Below are 17,008 nucleotides of genomic sequence, written 5' to 3' on the forward strand. Positions count from 1 at the left end.
CACACACACACACACACACACACACACACACACACACACACACACACACACACACACACACACACACAGAGAGAGAGAGAGAGAGAGAGAGAGAGAGAGAGAGAGAGAGAGAGAGAGAGAGAGAGAGAATTGACTACTGTAAATGTATTATAATACAAAAGAGCTACAGCCCATATAAAATAGATAAAATAATTATCTACACCTTCCATCCCTCATGTACCCAACATGCAGGATCACAGCAAAACCATTCCCATCCCATATGTTAAAGGTAGATAAAAAAAAAAAATTAAAAAAAGCCAACGTTCTCTGCAAATATTTCCATGCTACTTTCAAACATTTCATTCAGCTAGCTACTTTTAAACACTCTCCAAAAGATCAACTACATCCTCTTGAATATCCTGTAAAGTATAAAGTTTGTTGTTTCTACAGTTTAGTCTACTTTGGACAGACTGATAGAGATCATCTCCATGGTCCGGATTGGCAGAACATGCTCTATATACTCCTTCACATAGGATCAGATGGAGAAAAACATCTTTATTACAAGAAGTCGTTACAGGTTTGAGAGACTATTCTTAGAATCAGCTTCAGCTTTGAAGTACTCTCTCACAATCTTAACAAGTATGATTGCATTAAATTATCAGAGATCTGAGAGACTATTATTTTTAGACCTAATAGCCAGACTTCTCTAAATTAACTTTGTAGTTATCCAACCCACAGAGGGTGTCATGTAAGGATATTAGGTGTCATTTACAATGTAAATTATTTCTACAATTAGTTTAATGTGTGCCTGTCACATATCATTGTGCTCTGGTGATTCTATGTAGAAAATCAGCAAAACATTAGTTTAATAAATGTATTTTTTTTCCCTCTTGGTATTGTTTATACCGAGCATTATTATGAAGAAATGCATTATCGATAGATTCATAAACAATAAAAATGAAAGCCCTCTGCAGAAGAATTTCTTCTACATCTTGCTAAATTGTCTAACTCAATTTGGAAAAGAATGTCTGCTCTTTAAAAGTGACCTTCAAAATGAGGAGGATCACAAGTGTAATGGTAGTAAGGTAATGAATAAAACATTTCTTTAGAGACTGTATCCAGCCTAGAATCAAGACCACTTTCTGAGGCAAGTGATATGATTCATGTAACATTAGAGGTAGTGGGTAAGGTCTAACAGGCAAATGAAGTTCAAGGGATAAGTAAAAAATAAAAAAATAAAAATAAATTAAACAGTGCCCAAGAGAATAACCATTTTCCAAAACTGGGAAAGCTGAGAGGAAAATCATATCTATTCAAATTTAGTCTGTGCAGTTTTACAGCTGCTTTTTTTTTTTTTTTGAGGACTTTGGTTTTTATCTACTGTACTGGATGGCACTGCATACCATAGCACAGCAGCAACAACCAATTATATATCTGTTCTTATTAACTTTTACCTCACACCACACAGCTTCAAATGTACTGCCTTGAACTCTATTGATATTGCTAATTTACCTAATTGCAATTCTTCTTGTACCATGAGCAAAGCCCTCTGTCAGTCCTATTCTTTCTAAACTCCACTGAAAATGCAATATCTTAACCCTGTAAGAATTTCTTTCTCTGTTAACCAACAATCATGGCTGTTATCTATAACCATTGCTTATGCCAAAGATCAGTCAACTCAAGAACTAGCTAAAAAAAGCCCAGGAAAATCTCCTTTGGCCAGCAACTAAAATTCACTTATTCCTCTGATGGTCCATGAAAATAAATATTTTAAACAATTTATCATTAAAGATAAATTTCTGTATTATAAATTAAATGAATTAACCGCCAAAATAGTGAAGTTGAAGCAGATCATCAGAGAGACGACATGGGAATTGCAAAAAGTTGAGAGGCATTTAAATGAGCATAGGGAGAAAATTTGACATTTCTTAATTTTCCTGTTCATAAAAATGAACAGGAATATAACCATCAAAGAGGTAAGTAAGGAAATAACGGAAATCAGGTAAGTGACGTTGTTAGTAAAAAGAAGTTATTTGGTATGGTGACTCTACAATAAAACATGCTATAGATGAGCGAGTTATAACATATAGTTTTCTTGGAGTGAAAATTAAAATAACGCAATCGATTCAAAAACAAGAAAGAAAAGTAAATGAAATTGTAATAGGTACTAATGACTTAACTGGCGATAAGTTCAGTATGAGAGAGGACATGAAAGTGTTGTTGGGAGAAGCGAGAGTGAAGAGTGAGAAAGTGAAATTCATCAGTATTTTACCTTGCTATGATAAAAATGAATTAAGAAGAAGGGCTATGATGGCAAATGATTCGATGCGTAGGCTATGTAGAAAGAATGGATGCAAGTTTTTGTATGTGTGGAGTGAGTTTGAGGGAAGACTGGATTTGTATAAGAGGGATGGGCACACCTGAATGCATTTGGTTTCAGGAGTCTAGAAAAACTAATAACTTGTATGAGACCTAACACAGAGAGTCAGGGAAACTAAATTATAAAGGGAGGAATGGTGTGAATGTGAGTGTAAGAGTGACAATGTTATATAACTGTGTTAATGATGGGAATGGGCTTTGTCATGGAAATGTTGATGAGGAGAGAATGATTTCGGGTTAGTGTTTGTCCGGTTCGGACCCATCATACGTGTGCAAAAATGTCTACATGTGTAAGGCATTAGAGAATAATAGAGATCTGTAAGTTGTCCAACTGTGTCAGCAGACAAGACAACACAAAAGAACAAACAGGTAGATTATTATGTCTGTAATAATCTTAGTCAATATGTTGCAACCTCAGATTGTAGGTATTAGTGAGACCTGGCTATTAGAATAAGACCTACTAACCGGTATAGTGTGTTACGGGTACAGTATTTTTTTTAGGATAGAGAGGATAGGAGGGGGGGGGGGTGCTAATGATATTGGATGACTTGAATCCAGTTAGAGTTAAGACCTATGATTGTAGTACTACTACTACTAACAATATTTCATGTAGCACTGAGTTTGAAGCCATCTGGTGTGAGGTGGAATCTAATAAGATCAATTAAATAGTGGTGTTGTTACAGACCTGGTGGATAGGTTGCTAGTGATGAAGAAATGCATCACCAAATAGAAAAGATGAGTATGAAAACATGAGAATTTAATTATCCAAAGATTGATTTCAGTTCAGTGACTGAGTTCAGTGGAATGGGATCAGTTGCTGGATGGAAAAAATATCGACAGTGCACAGGGAGCATTTAAAAAATACTTAAATGAAGCGATATTAAAATGTGTCCTGAGAGTTCAAAGAATAAATAGAGTAGGAGTCAAATGGATGTGTAATCTTATTAAGCAAGAGATTCGTAAGAAAAGGACGATGTGGAAGGAATATCATTTGCATAAGGATATAATGATGCATCACATCTGTTAAGAACGTTATAAGCAGCAGGCTAGAATAGTCATGACTATTGTACGGAAAGCAAAGTCTGAGTATGAAAAGTAACTGGCTCTGTATTCTAAAGACAACTCACGAAATTCTATTGATATACTGCAAGTAAAAGAAAGAATGAATATGAAAGAAATCTTCTTATTGTGCTATCTTCTATCGAAGGTCAGCGACCATCTTGGCGAGCAAACTGTGCTCTTGTACTAATCTGAGCAGATGTGCACTGCTCTTTCCTGTCCACGTCTTGATGTTGTCAAACCATGATATTCTTTTTCTTCCTCTAGTTCCTTTGCCATCAATTCTTCCTACCAAAATAGTTTGTAGAAGTTGGTATTTGCTGTTTCTCATGATGTGGCCAAGATATGATGTTTTTCGTTTCTTGATTATTTGTACAAGATGTTTAGCTTTGCCAATGGATTTTAAGACCTCTTCATTGGTAATTTTTTCTGTCCATGATATCTTTAGCATTCTTCTGTATAGCCACATCTCAAAGGCTTCGATTTTCTTGATGGTTGTCGCCTTCAATGTCCATGTTTCAACTCCATAGAGCAGAATAGACCACACGTAACATTTCAGCATTCGGCATCTGACTTCCATGTTTAGGTCTTTATTGCAGAATAGTGTTCTCATTTTCATGAAGGACTGCCATGCAACTTCAATCCTTGTCTTTATATCTATTTCTGGATCCCACCGTTCATTAAGCCAACAACCAAGATATTTATATCTTGACACTTGATCAATATTTTTCCCATTGAGTGTCAGTTTCATTGATGAGCATGTATTTTGTCTTGTTGATGTTTATATTTATTCCCATTCTTTGGCTTTCTATGTATACTCTGTCAATGAGTTTTTGGAGATCCATAATGTTATCTGCAATTAGCACGGTGTCATCTGCATATCGTAGGTTGTTAACAATCTTTCCATTTATTGTGATTCCCTCTGGACATTCTTCCAATGCTTTTTTAAAGATTACCTCTGCGTATAACTATTCTAAATCCAGATGGTATGAGAGTTACAGATGCAGAAGAGGTTGTTCAGTTAATGAGTGCCCATTTTGTCAAAAGCTATTAAACCTGGTGAACACAACATTGAGCTCACTGTTACCTCTTCACTAAATGAAGAAACGCAGGTGTGTGAGGCCGAGGTATTAGCGCTGTTGCACAAATTGAATAAGAATTCAGTAATAGGGACTGATGGAATATCAGCACATGTGCTAAAAGAGTGTTCAGCTGAACTGGCCATTCCTTTGACCAGGCTGTTTAATATGTCTCAGAACAGGGAAGATTCTGCAAGAAAGTATGGTAATTCCATTGCACAAGGGTGGAATGGAATTAGTGATGTATCCAGCTATTGACCAATTAGTATCTCAGGAGTGGTGGTGAAGATTTTGGAAAAACTGGTTTGGGCCTGCATTCAGAAATGGGTTGACAGTGAATCTCTACTTTGCAATGAACAACATGGGTTTACTAAGGGAAGGTCATGTTTTAGCAACTTGCTCACATTCTATACAATGTTACCATTGAACTAGACAAAGGGAATTGATACACCATGATACTTGTGTATTTTGCTAAGGCTTTTGACAGACAGTATGGTAGACTGTTGCATAAATTGGAGAAAATGGGTTTGGGTTATACAATATTAGCATGGATAAGAGGATGGCTGACTGACTGACATATCAAAAAGTGGTATACGGGGGATCCGAGTCTGCAAGGATTAAGGTAACAAATGGTGCACCACAAGGATCAGTGCTCGGTCTACTATTATTCAATCTGTACATTAATGATATTGGGTGGGATTTGACAAGCGACATACAGCTATTTGCTGATATGCAAAGATAGGTGGGATAATCAGGAATACAGCTGATATGCAGAACTTGCAGAATGATTTGAATAGGCTGGAATTGTGGGCATAGGAAAATGGGTGTCAGTTCAATGTGAGTAAATGTAAAGTCATTCACTTTGGCATGATTAGATATCCAATGTCATATTATATTGGTGGGATTAGGCTAGAAGAAACTGATGAGGCTAGGGATCTTGGAGTGTTAATAGATAGGAAGTTGAAGTTCAGGGGCCATGTGGCAAAGATTGCAAATACAACTCAAAAGATAATTGCAATGCTGAAATGAACATTCATAAAGATAATGATGTTATTTTGCTCTTTACAAGGCCTTGATAAGACCTCACTTGGACTACTGTGCACAGGGCTGGTCTCCTGGTTTCTGTTGTGATTCTGATATATTGGAGAGAGTACAAAGGAGAGTGTTAAATATGATATCAGGATTGTGGAATACTAATTATGAAAACAGTTGAGAATTTGTAGACTGCAGACACTAGAAAACAGGAGAAAGAGGGGTGATATGAGTGAGGCTTACAAACTTCTGAAAGGGTCATACAGGATTTCAATTGATGGAATTTTTCAATTTATGGAGGGTGGGGAAAGGATAAAAGGGCATCCATGGAAGCCGAGAATGAATGCTGCCAAGAAGGGTGCGATGGATAGATTTTTCTCTCAGAGGGTGGTGTGTGATTGGAATGGATTGCTGTTGGATGTCGTGAGTGCAAGCAGTGTGAATGAATTCAAGAATAAGTACAATAGCTGGTGTGTGTAGTATGTGGCCTCCCTCGATGAGTCTCTGACTCCCTGGAGGTCTCTCCTAATAATAATATATACAACTGTTGGGACTTCAGAGCAGGTGGACAGTGTCTGGTTGACATGCTCTTTGTTGAGGTTTTGTTATGTTACTTGTGTATTGTTTATTTTCGAATTCATAACAAAGATATCCTTGAATAATGGGATAAAACTTTTATGTAATTCTAACATAAGTTTCTGTTGTATCAATTTATTTAAAACCTTCCGTGAGACCATAATATCAGTGGTTCCAGAGATTTATTTCAGAGTGGTATTACTATAAGTTTAGTTCCACCTCTTCCGACGAGGATTCTAGGTGGGCATATTTAGGATTTATAGAATGATACCAGTTGTACAAGTAACAAATGGTGTTCTGCATAGAAAAATTGGGGATGGGGGGGGGAGACACTGAAAAGGCTATGGATAGGAAAGGTCTGAGGAGAAAATTGAAATGGGGTTGATTGTTAGAAATACAACATTATTGTTTACTTCCTGTTTCGTTCAAATGGCCACTCACTACTGTCCTTATGTTATTATAATAAAATGTTCCTTTCCATTCCTTATATCTTCATTTTTAATGTACACATACCAGCCAATGAATTAGAAACCTTAATGCAGATGTATGTAAATATCACTTACACAGCATATATGCAAAATACTTGGTTAAGTGTGTCACCACATGTTCTAGGCAACTATTTGGGAATGATCAGTAATTGTTCAGTAATTGTCAATAGTGTTGATCACAATGGGGAAAAACAAAGGACCTTTCATAGTTTGATAAATGACTTTAAAGGATTGTGTCTGTTTGGCCACAATTTTGAAAACAGCTGAGCTAGCTGGTTTCTCTAAAGATGAGATATTCCAGGTTTAATCAGTGGAAAAATAATGCACATTGCTTGTCTAAGAGGTATAACTATGGTCTAAAACAGCCTGTCAGGAAATAGATTTTGGACAAACTGAACTTCATGTGTGCAGCAATTAACCAAAGAATTTAATAAATAATATTCCCAACTCGCATCTCACTGCAATACTCAGGGAATTGAAGAGGATGAGGATCAGCAGTCACATACCTATATGAAAACCGCTGATTACTACAAAGAACCAGAAAGTTAGTCTTCGATGGTGTCAGATATACAGTGAACGGAAACTCAAAAACAGTCACGTGGTGCAACCAGTGATTGTACACCTTGTTCTGTACTGATGGTAGGCAAAGAGTTTGGAAGGAGCTCCATGAAGCAATGAACCCAGCTTGCCTTGTAAACACAACTCAAGTTTCTGGAAGTGGTGCCATGGCCTGAAATATGAGCTAAAGGAGATCCAACACAGTATTAAATATAAGTTTCTAATTCAGTGATTGGCACCTCTGTGTCTGGAGCTAGCTTTTCAAGTTTAATTGAGAATTCTTTTTTTTTCTTGTGTAGAGGCTTAAGTGCTGTGAGGACATTATGTTGGAGGTTTAATGGATTTTTTACAACACTCAAAAAGAATTAATTTAAATTTAAAAGAAAAAATTTAAATTCTATTTTAATTCTTTTTGAGTGTTGTAAAAAATCCATTAAACCTCCAACATAATGCGAATTCTTTTGTTAGTGTCCTTTTCAAGTTTAATTGCGAATTCTTTTGTTAGTGTCCTTTTCAAGTTTAATTGATTTCAGAATCCTTTTGTTAGATGCTCAATACATGCCAAAATTGTTTGAATACTCTCCACCCCCCCCCCATTTTTATAGTGCTTGGATTGGTTTATTTACACAACTACTTAACACCTCTCGAATGCATTCACTGTCAGGGAGCTCACAACTACTTCTAGCAATTGATTCAACTTGAACACCACTCTCCACACAGCAGTCTGGTCCACACACCCCTGCTAACCACACTCTCACACAACTTCCATGGATGGCCCCTAGTTTCTGATTATTTGTCATATATTGAAAAATTTCATTTGCATGGATTTTATAAAACCCTTTAATATCTTAAAAGTTTATATCATGCCCACTCTTTTCCACCTATCAACTAAACTTTGTAACTGACAAACCTTTAATCTATCCTTGTAGGGAGAATTCCACAGACCTGTTACCATCATGGTCACTCATCTCTGAATCCTCTCTGCCACCTCAGGTAACCAAATTTGTGCACAGTAATCAAGGTGTGGCTGAATCAGAGTCTTATAAAGACTTAATAACTTCCTTATCTTTACTTGTTAGTATGTTTTTCAACAACTAAGTAATTCGTTGAAATATTTTACTAACTTTTGCAATATGCCCACTGAATTTCAACTCTGTCCACATTAGTCTCATCAATTTCCTGCAATCCGGTATCATCAATATGATACAATGAATGCAATATTTTCAACCAGAAGTGCATAACCTTAAATTTTGCAACATTCAATTGGCAAACATTATCCTTTGCCTACAATGTCAATTTATTTAAATCATTCTGCAGTAAATCTACATCATCAAATATTGCTCTCCTCAGTTTTGCATCATCGGCAAATAATTGAATATCCCTTCTTAACTCTTTCCATATGTCGCTGATATACAAATTAAGCAGTAGTGGCCCTAGTACCAAAATCTGATGTACTCCACTAGTCACAATCATTCTCCTAGATTCCACTCCACCATATATTACTCTCTGGCATCTGTACGTCAGCCACTCCCTCCCCATCCATGCTATTAGCATCATATCCATTTCTATTTACTCCAGTTTTTGTAATAGTTTCCGTGTGGTATTCTGTCAAATGATACTGCTCAACTTTGCCAAGGCAAAGTTGAGCAGTATCATGGTGTAGCCATTACCTTTGTTCATTTCTGACACTACTTTATTATAGAATATAAGTTACTAAGACAGGACCTACCCTTTACAAGCCATGCTGCCCACTATAGAGTATCGCATCCCTATCCACCACTGTTGTATTTTACTTTTCACCAACTCTTCCAATAACAACCACTCCCAATATATTAATTGATATATAGTTTGCTACCTCTGTCTTGGAGCCACCTTTATGCAATTGTACTATCTGGACCTCCTTTCACTTCCTTGGAACCCTGCCAGAGAATGAACAACATTTCCAAGGGCAATGCCAATTCTCTTGCACATTCACGATGTACGCAGGCTGATATGCCATCCAGTCCGACTCTGTGTTCATATTTTTTAATATGCTGAACATCTCCTGTTCATCTACCCCCAATGATGATATGCATCTCTGTAACATCAGCAACTGTAAAATCACTACCTGGATGATACACCTTTGTTAAATGATCACTCAGGAAATCAACTATTCATTTTGGTTCAGTCACCATCGTACCATGAGCATTGTTTAAAGTTATCCTACATAGTCATTTTTTCTCTTACTTGTTACATAACAAAAAAAAATTTGGGCTTACTTTGGCCTGTTTGGCTAATTCTCTCTCATAGTCTGATTTTGCCTTCCTTACCATACTAGTCATCCTTCTTGCTTGCACTTTGTACTGTTCATGAATATGCTAATCACTTTTTTGTTTATATTTCCTATACAATATTTTTTTTTTTCTGCAGCTCTTGCTTTATATCCCTACCCATCCACTTAATTCCAACTAGGTTTATTATCCTTCTGACCTTCAATATGCAGCCTGAAACTGCTACTCTCAAGCAATCTCCAAACACCATTTACCATGTGCTACAGATATTCTTTCCTTGTAGCTTCTCAAGCCATGGCACTGTTTTAAGATGCCTCCTGAGTCTCACAATCACCAGCCTTATACTAATTACATATTGGGTTTATCCAAGTGTAAGCAAACAAAGTTTGTGCCTGAAATACTTTCTGGGGCAACTCGTGGTAAAGGTGGTATAAGTTCTCATCACTTGCCCATAATGTAAAGCACATCTCCTTGTGGACATGTATACTGTTATGCGTTAAGGGAAGAGCCACTACCCAAACCAGTTTCGACCTTTATTGAGGTATCATCGGTGGGAGCCAGACCCAGAGGTGGAAGCAGTGGTGAGCTATAAGGGGCTCGTGTGAGCCCTTTCTTCTTCTTCTTTACTTTTTATTTTAAAAAAAAAAAAAAAAACTAATTTTTTGAAATATATTAAGCCACAAACTCGTTCAGTAACCTAACAAAAATTAGTCTACTTGGCAGTGTATAGATTATTTGGAATTATTGTTTCAACTCCTCTATAACATAAGTTTGAAAATAAATATGCAATCGTATCGTAAAACCACTAGATAATCAGATGTTCGTAAAACTGTCATCAGCAGGTTGTTCCACTGGACATTAGTTCTATGTTCATCAGTACACTGATGTATAACAGTTGTTTGTGTTTAAAATTTAAAAATAATAATAAATTTAAAAACTGTATATTCAGCTAATTTTATTTTTATAATTATAAAAGTATTTTTACCAGTGAAACATGAAAAGACAGTGAAATTTATTATATTAAAATTTTTGGGAAAAAAAATAATGAAAAGTGATTCTGCTGATTCTACTGCTGTCGAAAATGAAGTCGAAGATGAAATTTGAAAATAATATGTACATTGATTCAATGAATATGCAACAAGTTGGAGGAGAAAAAGAAAATAATTTACCTGATTGCTGGAACGAGAAGCAAGCATTGCATTTCTAAACAGTGTAAAACTGGTTAGAAGTTAAAAATGGTAAATTAGGATGCCGTGTTTTGCTCAAAATATAAAAACTTAAGTGTTGAAGGAGAAAAAGGTTGTTTTATCATCACAGGAATGGGTAGAAATGAAAATGGAACCGAATGGAAACACTACAGACTCAAGAACCGCATCTTTGCATAAAAAGTTATCCAAACATAATGAATCATTTGCTCATAATAAAATCATAAAACTAAATGAATAATGTAGCATATCTATATTACCAAATTTAATTGACAAACTAAATGAAAAAGAAAGTTTGATAGCTTCAAAAATGTTTAATTCTGTTTATATTTTGGTGAAGAGAAATCGAACTATGTCTGATTTACCAGATTTAATCCAGCTGCAAATTAAAAATATTGTTCTAGGATTATCATTGCATTCTAGATTCTCATGAATTAGAATAGTTGAACACATTTCTAAACAAATAAAATTAGAAATATTCTCCAAAATAATAAAAAAAAAAAATAAAAAAATGCAAAATTTCTATAATAGCAGACTAATCGATAATGTTGTCAATTCGTCTGCTATTATAGAAAAAAAATTTTTTTAGTTATTCACATACAAGTTGAGCTTTTTGTAGATCTTGCAGAACTAGAAAATGCCACCGCAGAATGTATACATGCTACTTTAAATTCATATGGATTTTCTGATAACAATTTAAAAAATCATCTTATTGCAGTTTGTTCTAATGGAGCTAGTATAATGCCAGGAAACAAATCAGGTGTTGCAATCAAACTTATACAAAAGTTTCCCGACAGTGTGATTTGGCATTGTGTAGCTCATCGTTTATTACAATTAGCATTAGCCAATTCCATAAAAAACATTAAAGAAATAAATCATTTTGAAATATTTATGGATAAATTATATGCTTTTCATCATCAATCACCAAAACATCAACGAGAATTAAATACGATTGCAAAAGACCTTTGTATCGAAATTTTAAAGATCGGCCGTGTGTTTGGACCACGATGGGCTGCTTGCAGTTTATGAATGGCTCTTGTTGTGTGGAGAAATTACCCAGCTTTATGCAAACATTTTGCATCGAATGATAAATATAAGGGCTTTTTAAACCGACTTGTCAATTTGAATTTTTAAAAGATCTAGCATTAATGATTGATATCCTACAGGAATTATCATATCTGTCAGAAGCTCTACAAAGTCGCAATATAAGTATTATAAGGGCTGACTCCTTAATCATGCGAACAATTAATGCAAGTAACGATTTTAAAAATTCTGTAGGTTCTTGTGAATCTAAAATTGATACCATGTTAAAATCAAAACAATTTGAAGGAATAGCAATTGAAAGCAAAATCAGATTTCACAAACTACAGCGAGAAACATTACTAAACTCTCTTATAATGTCTTTAAAGGATAGATTAATGCAGCAAAGAAATTTTAAACTTAAAAATGAAAATTATGAGGATTTGAAAGATGAAGAACTCAAAAAACATTTTAAATGTATGTTATTATCCTGAAACATGGAGTACAGAAGAAGTTACGTGTCCACAGTTAGAAGGAAAAAAAAGATAAGATCTTTAAATTATATTTTGAAATATGAAATTAAAATTAATGATTTTAGAGATTTAGTGGAAATAAATGGCTTTAACTGGAAAGTTAAAAAACGAAATTCCCAGCACAACGAAAGCGATTATGGCAACAATTGCAGTTTGCAGCGCTGAAGCCGAATGAGCTTTTAGTGTGATGAATAACATCGTAACGACGAAGAGATCTTCTCTCACTATAACATATTTTGGATTTAATGACAATATGTATAAATAAGAAACCTTTGAATGAATTCCGAATCCCTATGTCAAATCTTTTCTAGAAAATCATCGCTCGGCTATAGATCCTCCTAGAAGGACACAAAACATGAAGGAAGGAAGGAAGGAAATAAGGTGTGGCAGCTGTTGTCATAAGTATTTCCTTAAAGTAATTGTTTATAAATGTTAACCTGCAAAGGAGTGAGTTTTTTCTGGGTAAATGTGCACCAGACAGCGAGTTTTTTTGTTTTTTTTTCATGTAAAATCGTCTCATAGTTTCGAAAGTGATTTTATTAAATAAAATATTATAGTTACTGTTACTACCATTTAACAAATAAGAATTCACTTTTGGTAGTCTCATATAAATAAATAGCACTATAAAATGTCCCTTGATTGGTACCATTGATTATCACTTGAAGTATAAAAACAAAAGAGAAATAACGTATTTCAATATTATTGTGTTTAGATAATATTTATGTATTATTTACAGATTGTTTGTCATAAAAACTTCTATCGCAAACAAAACAAATTTATTTTGTTTATAAACATCCCGCAACATCCATTAGTGTTCACAAACATCCTGCCATGGGAATAGATGTTTGTGATCTCTGGAAATACTAGAGGCGGCGGTCGGCAATAGATAGTGTTGGTTTTTTTTTTTGCTCAACAATGCAAGCCTTTGTTAAAATCTCCATAGCTCACCACTGGGTGGGAGTAATGGAAAAGTCATATTTACCTATATGAGTTGCCAAAGGGTCGCACCCTATTATTAGAATTCTCTGGCTTTAGAGATAAGTTTATGGAAGTTTTTCACTTGGAAGTTCTTAAAGTTGAATATGTTTGATTTTTTATTAATTGCTCTGAGTTGTTTGAATCTTATTGTTTACAGTTAACTACTTTTATATCTCCTAAGAAAAGAATCACGAAACCACCACACTCCTTACTGTTAGATTTAATTTGCATGTAATTCTGAAGTGATGTCATGATGATCATTATGAAAGCACATAAAACTGCAGAATCTGAATAAATGAATCTGAATAATTAATCTTTTTTATAATCCCACCCATGAAAGGTTCTAAACCCTCTGTCCAAAAAGAAACTCAACTTTTCGAAAATAGAAGAAACTAGTGGTGCCACCTGTTGTTATCTTTTTTTGTTGCCAAAAGCGGCAACCTTCATTAATGTTGTGTCAACTGTTTATAACATTTGGTTCATTAGAAGAAGAGTTATAGTGCCAAGAGTGACAGTGTGTTTTGACGAGCAGTCGGAAAATGAGTTTCAAAAAAGAGAGCTGCGATTGACTTCTGTTTAAACTTGGTAAAAGTTTTACCGAAACACATCAAATGCTTCAAAAATCATACAGTGATGAATGTTTATCCCGTACTCAAGTTTACGAGTGGTTTAAGTGATTAGCTGATTTGTTTCTACGATTCCAAAGGCATTATCCATGAAGAATTCGTTCTGCCTGGCCAAATGGTCAATGGCGAGTTTTATCTCCAAGTTTTGAAGCGACTGATAACAAGAATTCGGTACGCACAGCATGAATATCGTGATGCAGGCAGCTGGTCACTTTTGCACGATAATGCACTATCTCATCGTTCGAACATTGTGAGACAGTTTTTGAGTAAAAACTAAGTTTGTGTGTTGAATCACTTGCCATATTCACCTGCTTTAGCATCCTGTGACTTCTTTCTCTTCCCCCAACTCCATCTGCCGATGAAAGGAAAGCGATACGACACCACTGAAAACGTTCAAGAGGTAGTAACCACAACCCTCAACAGTATCCCAAAAATCAACATAAAAAACTCATTTAATGAATTAATTGACTGTGCCAAATGCTGTATCAAAGCTGAGAGAGTGTATATTGATTGAAATAAATGATTTGAATAATTATAATTGGTCTGTGTTTTATTTTCTATCAAAAGTTTGATTTCTTTTTGGACAGAGGGTGTATGTCAACTTAATATGATGGGCGACCTAAGAATTTGCCTTATGGTTGGTCTGGAAATCCTGAACAGACCAAACGAAGAACTCTTTAAAGAAATTGCAGACCTCAAATACACAAGGCAGTCTATATTGCGCAATAAAATTCATCAACGATCTAAAGAGATTCAAACCTACAATGCTAACAATGCAATTTTTTGAACCTATAGCTTGTTGATAGAAGAGAAGGTTGCACTCACTTAGCCAACCAAGGTAGCAACCTAGAAAGAGTTTTGCAAAACCATGACAGATTTCAAATTTATAGTTTTAGTATAAACTTTTACCTAAAATTCCATATGGTGATAACATTATTCTTCGGATTCATTTGTAATTGGCATGAAAAAAAACTGTGCTAACATCAAGTAAACAGTGTTTAATAACTTTTTTCCTTTATAGGAAAAAGCATGAAATTAAAAATTTTCAAAGCAGCAAGAGATTAGCAGAACTAAAAAGAGCAAGAAGCAGGTGATCCCAATGAATAATAAAGATTTACCAAATAAACAAGAAAATTATGTATGGAGTCTCAATGATCATGGAGTACTTAATGAAAGTGTGACAAAATCGTGTTTCCCGGGTGCAAAAATTCATGATATCAGCCACGGAAAAAGGAACGCCAAAGGAAATGATTATCTTGGTTGGCACAAACGTTTTGAGAGGCAAGGAGTATTCTATGAAGGAGGATGTAAAGGAGTTGTTAGAAGAGGAAAAAACTGAAGAGTGAGAAGGTGAAGATTGTAAGTCTCCTATCACAAAGAGGGGAAAAGAGGAGGAAAGAATTGGTAGCCAATGAGTCTATATCTATACATAGATTGTGCAGAAGGAATGATGTAGGATTTGTGGATCTGTGGTCTGTATTTGATGGAAAAAAGGATTTCTACAATGCTGATGGAATGCATTTAAATAGTTTTGATGTTAGGTGTCTAGAAAGTTTGGTTCACCATACATGCTGAAGCACCAAATTCAGGAAAACTTAAGCAATTTGTGTGGAAGCAGGTGAGTTTGTGTGAAGGTACGTGAGGTGAGTGAGCATGAGAATGACCAAGTGCAGAATCTAGTTTCTCAAGCAAAAATATTGAATAGAGTAGTCAATTCAATATTCTATAACTATATCATCTGCTAACAGCAGATGATATAGTTATAGGGATAGAATGTGAAGGGTTTAGTATTTTCAGGGAAGATAGAGAAGGTGGGATGGGGTGAGGGGTACTGCTGACAATGGCAGATGAATTGCAGCCAAAAAGAATAGCAGATAGGCAGGGGGATGGCTGTTCATTTGAAGCAGTCTGCTGTGAGATTAAGGCCAGGAATACAAAATATACAGTTAGTTGTTGCTATTGGCCAGGGAGTTCCACAGATGATCTGGAAGACATGCATCCCCAAATCAGTACAACCAGTAAACTGCCTAGGTTTGGACTCCTCTTTCATAATATAAGCCCTTGGCAACTTGTTTTATCTGCATTGAAGATGTGCTGTGGAAGATAGCCCTCCTCTTCTACAAACTCAGTTTTAAACTCTTCTGCTGCCTCTTGGTTGGCAACGGCAGCCTCCCAATGCCTCAGAATACTTTTAATAGCCGACCTCGTTTTGAATCTTTCAAATCAGCTATGAGAAGAAGTAAACTAGTTCATTAAAAACAGTCTTTGTCTATTCACAAATAAAGACCTGAGAAACAGAATCACCCTCCATTTGCTTTTCTCTAATCCATATTTCTAGCAGTCTTTCAATTTCAACAATTGTTTCTCTCCCGTTAAAAAATCTAGTTGAAAAATCCGTCACTTTCATTTTTTCCAGAACCTCCTTGTTCTTAATTATTGTATTTGCAGCGGTCCCAGCCATGCTATATTTTTCACAAATTAACTTAACACTAAACCCTTCATTATATTTTATTATTATTGGCTATATGGTTACGGATGGTTTCTTGATGCTTTACCTGCAGAACCAGCTTCAGTAGATTGAGATCTTTTAGGAGCCATGGGTTTAATTTTATGTAATTTTAATAATAATGTAAAATTAAATTAACTTAGAGTACAATACTGTGGTAGGATAGTGGTACAATAAACACAAGTCATGCAATACTACTCCTGCCACCCAAAAGATATAAAAATAAAGGTTGATAAAAATGCCTGGAGAACAACTGACTGGGCAGCAGAATTCCATGCCTGCCACAACGGGTCATCATGTTGGTCTCATGGTAGCATCATGTGAGTATCACGTGAGCAATGAGTGATGGTAAACTGAGAAGAGAACAACGAATGACCACATGTAAGCCAGTGAAAGCTTTGACGCTAAATTAAAAGACGTAAACTGAGCATGATGTTAAAAGAGATTTGGCTGTATTCTTACCACAGTAATATCCTGAATAAGTTCATCAGCAACATCTTCTGGATAAAATTTGGCACGAAACTTGAACTGCAATGGATTTTCTTTCTTCACATCTTGACTAAGTACCTGAAGTACAGATGAATAACATTACTTATTTTAAAGAAATATAATCAGGTTCAAACTTTTTTATTAAATACTTTAATATAAAGTATATATTTTACCACAAAAGAAATTTTTTTCCCATGATCTATTAAATGATATAAATCACATGTTCGTAAC

The 17,008-nt window shown here is 35.2% G+C and overlaps 1 protein-coding gene across 2 annotated transcripts in view; it reads right to left on the bottom strand.

Moving 5' to 3' along the window:
• The window catches only part of LOC150104351 (moesin/ezrin/radixin homolog 1-like), a 341,827-nt gene that overhangs the window by 228,997 nt on the left and 95,822 nt on the right, over positions 1-17,008 (bottom strand). For both annotated transcript variants that reach the window (XM_090396937.1, XM_090396936.1), the window contains one exon: positions 16,751-16,855. In XM_090396937.1, coding sequence (XP_090253063.1) covers positions 16,751-16,855 — 105 coding nt within the window. The remainder of the gene's footprint in view (positions 1-16,750; positions 16,856-17,008) is intronic.

This window comes from Typopeltis vanoorti, chromosome 8 (genome assembly GCF_054136105.1).
Source record: "Typopeltis vanoorti isolate ZY-2024b chromosome 8, IOZ_Tvanoo_1.0, whole genome shotgun sequence".
NCBI lineage: Eukaryota > Metazoa > Arthropoda > Arachnida > Uropygi > Thelyphonidae > Typopeltis > Typopeltis vanoorti.